At 44.7% G+C, this 10,954-nt stretch overlaps 1 protein-coding gene across 1 annotated transcript in view; it reads left to right on the forward strand.

Annotated features, from left to right (window-relative positions):
• Window positions 1-10,954, forward strand: part of MTHFD1 (methylenetetrahydrofolate dehydrogenase (NADP+ dependent) 1, methenyltetrahydrofolate cyclohydrolase, formyltetrahydrofolate synthetase) — a 105,156-nt gene that overhangs the window by 80,682 nt on the left and 13,520 nt on the right. Inside the window, exons 18-23 of the mRNA XM_011978328.1 lie at window positions 235-303; window positions 597-708; window positions 805-944; window positions 3,248-3,289; window positions 6,727-6,827; window positions 7,947-8,124. Coding sequence (XP_011833718.1) covers window positions 235-303; window positions 597-708; window positions 805-944; window positions 3,248-3,289; window positions 6,727-6,827; window positions 7,947-8,124 — 642 coding nt within the window. The remainder of the gene's footprint in view (window positions 1-234; window positions 304-596; window positions 709-804; window positions 945-3,247; window positions 3,290-6,726; window positions 6,828-7,946; window positions 8,125-10,954) is intronic.

Raw genomic sequence — 10,954 nt, forward strand, 5'->3', positions numbered from 1 at the left:
CACTGCACTCCAGCCTGGGCAACAGAGCGAGACTCTGTCTCAAAAAATAAATAAATAAATAATTGGCAACTTCCTAGCATATCCAGAAAGAAACCATGAATGGTCTGATTCAGGTGAAAGTATCAGTTGGTCCAAGATGGCTAACATGGGTAAGCCTAGAATGTCAAATATTGGTTTCAGAAGGTTGGGTTTTTTTGCTGGTGGGAGTTCACGCTGCACACATTTGTTTTGTAGGGGGTGAGTGGTGCATTGACAGTGCTTATGAAGGACGCAATCAAGCCCAATCTCATGCAGACATTGGAGGTGAGCAGAGTGACTCCTGCCTTCTTGAATTGGTTTTGGACAGTCAGAGCAGAGTGGTTATAAAGCACACTTAACCTGGGTAGTCGAGACCTTCTCCACTTGCTCATCTCTTTCTTCTCATTCTTCCTCACACCTGTGACTGGGAGGTTACTAAAATAAAAGAGATGACTTTGTATTTTCCCTCTGGGAAGTATTTTTCCTTCTGATTCTAAATCAATTCCATATTCTTGAGTGTGTGATCCCACTTTGAAGCAGGACTGGCAGCTCAGCTCACGGTGTCCTGGTTTCCACAGGGCACTCCAGTGTTTGTCCATGCTGGCCCGTTTGCCAACATCGCACATGGCAATTCCTCCATCCTTGCAGACCGGATCGCACTGAAGCTTGTTGGACCAGAAGGGTTTGTAGGTGAGTGTTTTTGCAAAACCAGTGAATAGACTGTATATTTCTTTTAACATCAGGGGAATTGGGATGGCATTTTTACTGTTGCTTTCTTCCTTACAGTGACGGAAGCGGGATTTGGAGCAGACATTGGAATGGAAAAGTTTTTTAACATCAAATGCCGGTATTCCGGCCTCCGCCCTCACGTGGTGGTGCTTGTTGCCACTGTCAGAGCTCTCAAGATGCACGGGGGCGGCCCCACGGTGAGCAGTGGGTTGAAGTGTCTGATTATCAGCAGTGTGCTGACGGCCGAAAGGAAGTTGGATGACTTCTGCCTGTTTCTTCATTGAGCTGCTTTTATCCTCGTGATTAATAGGCAGCAAAAGCAAGGGATGGGCAGACAGCCCTTGTGTTGGCTGCCTTATCACCCACAGGCACCGTCAGCGCTCAGCATTTTAAGAGGGCCAAAATCGGCTGCCTGGCCTACCTTTCGGAGGACATCTGACAACATCTAAACCCCTCCAAGGACGTGTGCTTGGCTAGCCCCACAAAAAACTGTTTTATGTTCAGACTGTTCTTTTTAAATCTGCATCCCTCTGTATAGTGACACTGGCAACCAGCCACCCAAACCAGTTAGCTGAGACAGAGGTCAGCCCCTTCTTGAGTAGTTCATGCTGGACAGGGCCTCCACACCCTAGGGAGGGAGCAGGGGAGAGGAGAATGACAGATCTGCCCAGGGCTGCCCTGGTAACAGAGAAACAGGTGGAGACTGGCTCATCCTCACCTCCAGCCTGAATTTTGTATTTCTCTGAATTCTTACTGCTTAGAAATTCCTACTACTCTACTTTTTATCCTAGTATTTTAACACCTTTTCTTTAGGTCCTACATGAAAAGACATGGTGCTAGTTTTCTGAAATCATTTGAAAAACTATTAAATTCCTGTCCACCAGGAGCTTGTATTGTAACTTAGGAAATAAGGCTTCCCTCACCTACAGGATAAAAATCAAATTTCTTTTGGTCAGGGTTTGTTCTAATGTAGCAGTTCTCTGTTTTGGCCTCAGAACCTCTTTACACTCTTGACAGTTATTGAGCTTGACAGTTAAAGAGCTTTTGTTCATGTGGGTTATAGCTATTGATATTTACCACATTAGAAATTAAAACTGAATTACATGTTAACATAAATAACTTTGTAAACATGAAAATGCACTATCTTTTCCCAACAAAATTTAGGCATTGTCCATTTTTCAGATCTTCTCTGGGTCCGGCTTAATTGAAGATAGCACTTAATCTGTTGTGACATCACATGTCTCATAACATTTGGAAAAGTCCATTATATGCTCAATGAGAGGATGATAATGAGAATAAAAGGGCCATAAGATGTTAGGAATCTTATGGAAATAGTTTTGACCTCATGGACCCCTTCAAAGGATTGGGTCCCCAGAGCACACTGGGAATGCTGCCATAACAACCCCAGCACCCCATCCAGTCTTAATTATCCCTGAGTGCCAAAGGCACTCCCAACCCAGCACACCCCTTTCTGCTAGTAGCGCAGAATAGACTCCCTTTTTTTTCCCCAGTCACAACTAACATTCCTCTCTCTTACACCCCTCACTCACCCTCACACCATCGCACCTCCTTTCCTTGCTTCCTCCTGACCTCACAGTCAGGATAATGTCCTGTAATGCTGTGCATGGAGGGGAACATTTGCACATATGGCTCTGTCAGGGGAGTAGGCGTCCTGCTCCCATTACCTTACTGACGGGAAGCTACGTGTAAGGTCCTTGCTTCTTGCTCTGCCTCCTCATGACCCCTTCTGGAGTTGGAGCACCATGGTCTCACTGCAGTGGGAGAGGACGGAGCTTCCTAATCACTATCCACTGCCCATGGTGGGGCCCATGAAATGGACACCTTCACCCACTTGCTCAATTCTGTGGATGCAACAGGGCTGAGCCATGGCATAGATCAAGACTGGGGGCCGGGGGGCGTTGAGGGGGAGGGTGGCACCAGACATCTCCATCCTTTAGATACAGTCTATAAAAGAGAAAGAAAATCTTTCTGTATTGTTTTCCCTCTTGTTTGTATTGACCCTACACCATGGTTCAGCTCCACCAATGCTGGGTTGGCATTGTGGACCAGCTCATGAAACCACAGCAGGGCTCATCACAGGCTCCATCGACAGACATCCCAGGGTGACTTCCGCAGGCCCGACCGCTTCCTCTTTCCCCACACTGCCCTTGATTCCCAACCCCACTGCTATGGCCTTCACTCGATGAGTCACTGCATCTGCCTAGGGTACACCCCTTTCCACTTCTCCCACCATCGATCCGGTCCTTCTCACCTGCTTAATTCAGGTCATAGAGGTCTTCCACGCTGCTCAAAGCAGTCGTTTTTGTTCTGTGCTGTGTGATTGGTCACATGCCTTAAGTCCTTAGGGCAGGAAATAATCTTATACTACTGTACAGTCTGCAAGCATTGCAGCCTCTTACCTTTAACACATGACAAGCACCGTTTTAAGCTAGGAGATTTAAATAGGAAATGCCTCTGACTCTGTTTCTTTTCCTTCCAGGTCACTGCTGGACTGCCTCTTCCCAAGGCTTACATAGAGGAGGTAACCTCAGTTATTTCTCATCACATGTCCTAGAAAGCACCATACTTTGAATCAGCATTTCTCCACCTGGCCCTTGTGGAAATGAATGGGTTATTGCTGTGACCCAGGGTGCAGGGTCTGTGCCAAAAGGCCTGCAGTGTGCTGAGTAGTTACATTAAATGAGTAGATAGGGAAGATGGGCCTCACAAAACAGAATTGTCCTACATAGGGTGTCAATAAGCCACTGCCCTAGACCAGTGGTTGCTGCTCAACAGCTGATTTTGACCCCGGGGATATTTGGCAATGTCTAGAGACTTTTTTTATTATTACAACTGGAGGTGAGGAGTGCTACTAGGATCTAGTGGGTAGAAACAGGGATGCTGGCTAAACATCCTTTAATGCACAGGATAGCCCCCTACAACGTTATCCAGCTCAAATGTCAGGAGTGTGAGGCTGAGAAACCCTGTCCTAGACTAATAGCAGTTCCCTTCCATTGTCTTCCCTGCATTGGCTGGGTAAGTTCCAAATGCCGTTCAGATCAGAAACAAGTGGAGACCTTTTTTGAAATGGCTTCTCCTCTCCAGATTTAAATCAATATTAAAGGGCCAAGATATATGGTCAGGATTCTGGTGGTTTTTCTAGACAAAGCTTCCTGGATATTTATAGCAACAAACAGGAAGCTAGAGAACAACTGTGAGCTCAAACCTTTTCATATTTATGTCATTTACCATCAAAGAAACATCTCTGAAGCCAGTTTGGGGTGGTTACAGGAGAGACAGGCCATCAGATAAGGTGGCAAGGTCACCTGCTGTCACTGCTAATTCAATTTTTCTGCCTTTTTGGAAGGCTTTTAAATTATCAAGCAATACAGGGTCAGTGTTCAGGCCCCAAATGAAGTATTTCAAAACTGGCTAGAAAAAAATTGCTGGTACCTTGAGTCTGCCTGTCATCTGAGTTATGGTTTGCCTTTTATGGTCATTTGTCTGATTCACGCGTAGGAGGGGAATTCACAGTTCTGGCCCTCCTGCCACCCCACAGCCTTTCCTGTGTCTAATTACAGTGACTGCCCCTAGCTGGCCCAGCTGGTGTCTTCATTTAAGACATTCTGCTTATTTAAAACTGTTCTTGATCAGCCTTACATATTAATTGGTTTTCATGTAAAGAATTAGCAGTGTTCTTTAGAAGCTCAAATAAATCATAATCTCAGTTTTCAATTATTAAAGGAAAAAAAGCATAAATCATATTTATAATGAATCAGTTGTTTTCCACCTTTTATCCTACCCATTTCTGCTTTTTTGGTATCCACAAACATTACTGCTGGGTTTTGCTCATGATTCAGTATATGTATTTTTATAAGACTCTTTTATTTTTAAAATATTTAATGTATTGTTAAGCCTACAATAGTAATATAGCCTTTGTAAAAAAAAATAAACAAACATTACAAGAATATAATATATGTGAGTTGAGTCCCCTTAACAGTTCACAGCATATTTCTCAACATTTAAAAAATTATCATGAATTATACGCATGTATTTTTGTGTTTGTCCTAAAATGGAATAATTAAGCTCTCCATGGTTTTGCACCTTTAGTACGTCTTGGACAGGTTCCATGTTAACACAGATGGGTCTCACTTGCATAACATCTGCATGATAAATATTCATTGAGTGTATGTATTGTAATTCATTGGCCCAGTCCCCCTTGGAGGAGGTTTATGTTTATAATTTTCCAATGCTACAAGCAGGGCTGCAGTAAACATACTTAAAGGTACATTTCCTTAATGGCTTCCCTTTAGTTTGTAGTACTTGGTTTTTTTGTTTGTTTGTTTGTTTGTTTGTTTGTTTTTTGAGATGGAGTCTCGCTGTGTCACCCAGACTGGAGTGCAGTGGCGCCATCTCGGCTCACTGCAAGCTCCGCCTCCTGGGTTCACGCCATTCTCCTGCCTCAGCCTCCCAAGTAGCTGGGACTACAGGTGTCTGCCACCACGTCCGGCTAATTTTTTTGTATTTTTATTAGAGACGGGGCTTCACCATGTTAGCCAGGATGGTCTCGATCTCCTGACCGCGTGAGCTGCCGCGCCTGGCTGGTTTTTGGTTTTTTTTGACAGACAGGGTCTCACTCTGTCACCTAGGCTGGAGTGCAGAGGCGTGATCAAAGCTGCAGCCTCTAACTCTTGGACTCAAGCAGTCTTCCTGCTTCAGCCTCCCAACTAGCTGGAAGAACAGGAACATGCCACCACACCAGGCTAGTTTTTTAATTTTTCGTAGAGACAGGGTCTCCCTATGTTGCCCAGGCAGGCTGGTGTCGAACACCTGGGCGCAAGTGATCCTCCAATCTCAGCCTGCCAAAGTACTGGGATTACAGGTGTGAGCTACCACATCCAGCTCGTTTTTTGGTTTTTGTTTTTTTTTTTGAGATGGAGTCTTGCTCTTTCGCCAGGCTGGAGTGCAGTGGTGTAATCTCGGCTCACTGCAACCTCCGCCTCTGGGGTTCAAGTGATTCTCCTCCCTCAGCCTCCCAAGTAGCTGGGATTAGAGGTGCCCACCACCACACCTAGCTAATGTTTATATTTTTAGTAGATATGTGGTTTCACAGTGTTGGCCAGTATAGTCTCAATCTCTGGACCTTGTGATCCACCCACTTCATCCCCCTCAAAGTGCTGGGATGACAGGTGTGAGCCACCCCACCAGACCCGGCCTTTTTTTTTTTTTTTTTTTTTTAATTAACTTTTCAGTTGTGGAGACGGGGTCTTGTTATGTTTCTTAGGCTCGTCTCAAACTCCTGGGCTCAAGTGGATTCTCCTGCCTTGGCCTCCCAAAGTCCTGGGATTACAAGTGTGAGCCACTGGGCCCAGCCACTGGCCTGATTCCTAAAGACAGTATTTATCTTATTTCTTGCCCTCATTCACAGCCGAGTTCATGAAAACCTTTGAAAATGTCGCTGCTTACTTCATATTTCCTGGCAGTATTTACGGCAGCCATGTAACGAATACCTCTTCTGTGCCAGCCACTATGTTGTTAGACTCTGTCTTCTGATGGAAGGGTCTGTGCTGTGCCGAGTAGAGTCAATTTGTATTATCATACCCCTACGAATACATAAAATCTAAAAACACAATTTGTAAATATAATTTGGGTAAGGGTAACTAACTCCTTTCAAACAGCAAAAAAGCTATAATGTTATGGCATAATGACAGCAAATGTACCAGCACTTTTTTTCTCGAAGGCTGGGAAACAAGCAGAGCTCCACTCGAGTGTCATAGGCTGGAGTGAAAGCTGCAGTCCTCCATAGCATCCACTCACAGCACTGGAAGAAATGCACCAAGGGACCTTCTCTTCTTTCTTGGCCTCCTTGTCCTGACAGTGAGTGGCTGCTGGCTCAAGGAGGTTGTTTGCCTTTGAAGAAGAACCTGCAGTGGTTTTCAACTCTCTGATCTCGTAGACCTTTCACTGTTGTTTTTATAGAACCTGGAGCTGGTTGAAAAAGGCTTCAGTAACTTGAAGAAACAAATCGAAAATGCCAGAATGTTTGGAATTCCAGTAGTAGTGGCCGTGAATGCATTCAAGTAAGTGTAGAGTGTAAGAGAAAAGGATGAATGTGGAAAATCTTCTGGAGCTGATTGTACAGCACTGCTTTTAGCTTTATTTTGTTTTTCAGTTACTGCTATTATAGCCTGTGGTTTTAGCCAGCACCATGACAGGCACTGCGTACGTCACAGCGGGCTCACCACCTCACCCACCGAGGGTCCCAAAGTCAGATTCAGCTCCTGTGGGCCCTTTTTCTTTCCACTGGGGGAAGTAACACACAAGCCTGAAGTTCGGTGTTCCTTTTTCAACTTTAGAGGCCTTTTATGCTAACAGAAGGTCATAGGCCTATAGTGTTCCATTATTTTACTGATCTGGTGGGATGTTGTCTTGACAAAGAATTGGGCATATTACACTGGAAGGGGTCATGCAAGAACTTGTGTGGGTTGTTTAGGTGTTGCACTGGTGGTCAGGGTTTTGTTATAATGGCCTCACCACAGTAGAATGGGAAGCAAAATTCTTCTTTTTTTTTGAGACCGAGTCTCTCTCTATCGCCCAGGCTGGAGTGCAGTGGTGCGATCTCCGCTCACTGCAAGCTCCGCCTCCCAGGTTCACGCCATTCTCCTGCTTCAGCCTCCCAAGTAGCTGGGACTACAGGCGCCTGCCACCACGCCTGGCTAATTTTTTGCATTTTTAGTAGAGATGGGGTTTCACCGTGTTAGCCAGGATGGTCTCGATCTCCTGACCTCGTGATCCTCCCACCTCAGGCTCCCAAAGTGCTGGGATTACAGGCATAAGCCACCGCGCCCAGCCAGCAGAATTCTTAAAAGCTAGTATCTACTGATTCCTTGTGGAGTGCTGGGAATTTTCCAAGTACTTTACATGAATTTACCATCTGAGTCTCATGATGTCCCAATGAAATAAGTGCTGTGATTATTCTCATATTACCCAGGTGGAAATTGAAGCACATAAAGCTTAGGTAACTGGCCAAAAGTCACCAGCTCGTAAGTTTCAGACCTGAGATTCAAACCCAGGCTGAATTTCTTAGTTAATGTTTGTTTATCAGTGGGTGATTCACATGAGGTTTAATGGCAAAAAGAAGACAGACTCTGTCTCTCCAACTATTTTCCATGCTTTCATATGAAGTGCTTCCTTTACAGGACAGACACAGAGGCTGAGCTGGACCTCATCAGCCGCCTTTCCAGAGAACATGGGGCTTTTGATGCCGTGAAGTGCACTCACTGGGCAGAAGGGGGCAAGGGTGCCTTAGCCCTGGCTCAGGCCGTCCAGAGAGCAGCACAAGCACCCAGCAGCTTCCAGCTCCTTTATGACCTCAAGGTGGGTGATTTGCTGTTTGCAAAAAAAAGAAAAAAGACGAAAAGGGCACAGTGAAGTTTCTGTGTGGCTACTTCTATTAGAGCCCCATGCTTCGCAGCTTCAGCCTTGTGGTTTGATTCCCACATAGGTGAGTTACCCAACCACAGCCTGGACTACGACCTGTAGGCAGCCTTCTTTTTATTTCTGAGACAGAGTCTTGCTCTTTTGCCCAGGCTAGAGTACAGAGGCATGATCTCAGCTCACTGCAACTTCTGCCTCCTGGGTTCAAGTGATTCTCCTGCCTCAGCCTCCCGAGTAGGTGGGATTACCGGCGTCTGCCACCGTGCCCGGCTAATTTTTTAATTTTTTTAGTAGAAACGGGGTTTCACCATCTTGGCCAGGCTGGTCTCGAACTCCTGACCTCGTGATCCACCCACCTCAGCCTCCCAAAGTGCTGGGATTACAGGCATGAGCCACTGCGTCCGCCCAGACAGCCTTCTTATAAACATATGCCATTGCTCACTTACAGAGAGGATTTAAGCAGGAATACCCCAGGGTGGCGGGGGAACCGTTGCTCATATCCTAACTTTGAAAAGGGTCAAAGTACAGGTGGCAGAAGAGAAGGTTACGTATAGACCAAATATGTAATTCACTGTAGCCTTTAACACAAGGCACCAACCATGTGGCAGATTGGTAAGGGGCTGCATCGAGTTTACAAAATTTTTCTGATGGCTTTTCAGTAAAGGGGGAAAGAAGTGGGCCCCCAGGCTCACTTCCCAGTAAGGTGCTGCCTCAATTTCAGGGCCCTTCCATGCAAAACCAAAGTACTTCAGGAAGCTTCATCATTTTTTCCATCACTAAGCAAATTAAATTACACCTGGTCTAAGTAGAGCCCTGTTTACTCTATGATACAATAAAGTTAATTCAGGAAAAGGTTGTTCTTATTATAGGGTTGTGTTTTGTTTTCATTTATCTGTCCAATGTATTTCAAGATGTGATTTGACATTAAGCAGTATGGAAAAAACAATTGGAAACTTTGTTAGGAATATGAGATATATGCTGTAGTTAATTTTCCTATTCTCTAGACTAGTTTTTGGCTTGGTTTTTTTGTGTGTTTGTTTTTTGTTTTAAGACAGCGTCTTGCTCTGTTGCTCAGGCTGGAGTGCTGTGGTACAATCATGGCACACTGCAGCCTCAACCTCCTGGGCCCAAGTGGTCCTCCCACCTCAGCCTCCTGAGTAGGTGGGACCATAGACATGTACTACCAAGCCTGGCTAATTTGTTTTATTGGCCGGGCGCAGTGGCTCACCCCTGTAATCCCAGCACTTTGGGAGGCTGAGGCGGGTGGATCACCTAAGGTCAGGAGTTGGAGACCAGCCTGGCCAACATGGTGAAACCCCATCTCTACTAAAAATAAAAAAAATTAGCTGGGGCTGGAAGGTTGAGGCAGGAGAATCGCTTGAACCTGGGAGGTGGAGGTTGCAATGAGCTGAGATCGCACCACTGCACGCACTCTAGCCTGGGCAACAAGTGCGAAACTTCGTCTCAAAAAAAAAAAGTTTGTTTTATTTTATTTTTCTTGTAGTGACTGGGTCTCCCTATATTGCTCAGGCTGGTCTTGAACTCCTGGGCTTAAGTGATCCTCTTGCCTCAGCCTCCCAAAGTGCTGGGATTATAGGCATGAGCCACTGTGCCTGGCCTGGCTTGGTTTTTAATAGATAATCATAGACTTTCAAAAATAGCCCTGAATAAACTTATTACTCTTGAGTTTTAGTGTTCTCTTATTTCTCTTTGCTTCTTGCAGATATAATACACTTACAGTTAATTAACATTGACATTGATATTCTCCTGTTGAGCTTTGGTTTTATAGACAAGTTTTAAAATCTGTTCAGCAATCATCTTTTTAGAAAAATGCCATAAACCCAAATTTGTACACAAATGCAAAGCATTTATAGGCACCCTCTCCACGCTCCCATGCATAGCACCCAAGACTGGAAACCCAGTCCTTGAAAACCAGCAGGAGACCTGGAAGAGCAGGGACATATGGACTTTAGAACCCATTTCTACTTGCAACTTTTATCCATTCTGGCAAACAGGAGGCTGCCACTTTTTGTCTTACTCAGCGTCTGCTAGTCTTAAATCACCCTTCAACCAAAGTGCTTTTGCTTCAGAAGTTCTAAATGTGCCTTGGCATTTATAGAGCTCCAGTTATGAGATGCATATGAAAATAATCTGTTTCATCTTTATAAAGTCCTTATTGAAGATTCACTTTATTCATGTCCATTATACAAAGCCCCTTCATAAATTATCACTATTTAGTTCAAAAGGGAATTTTTGTTTTTATAGATATAGATTATTGCTCCTTTTAAAAACAAAACTTGGCTGGGCGCCGTGGTCACGCCTGTAATCCCAGCACTTTGGGAGGCTGAGGCAGTGGATCACCTAAGGTCAGGAGTTCGAGACCAGCCTGACCAAAATAGTGAAACTCCGTCTCTACTAAAAATATAAAATTAGCCAAGCGTGGTAGCACACGCCTGTGATCCCAGCTACTTGGGAAGCTGAGGCAGGAGAATCTCTTGAACCCGGGAGGCAGAGCTTGCAGTGAGCTGAGATGACGCCATTTCACTCCAGCCTGGGCAATGAGTGCAAAACTCTGTCTCAAATAAATAAATAAATAAATAAATAAGTAAATAAGTAAATAAATAAATAAATAAAAACTTGCCTAATATGTTCTTTTAGCTTTAGTTGCTAGGGAGTATAAAGCCAGATATATTGCCTAATTTTTGTAATTTGCTCATCCAAATTACCCATGAGTAGCTTTCCTTCTCATTTCCTTTAGGCAACCTCTCCC

This window comes from Mandrillus leucophaeus, unplaced genomic scaffold, assembly GCF_000951045.1.
Source record: "Mandrillus leucophaeus isolate KB7577 unplaced genomic scaffold, Mleu.le_1.0 Scaffold192, whole genome shotgun sequence".
In the NCBI taxonomy this organism is placed as follows: domain Eukaryota; kingdom Metazoa; phylum Chordata; class Mammalia; order Primates; family Cercopithecidae; genus Mandrillus; species Mandrillus leucophaeus.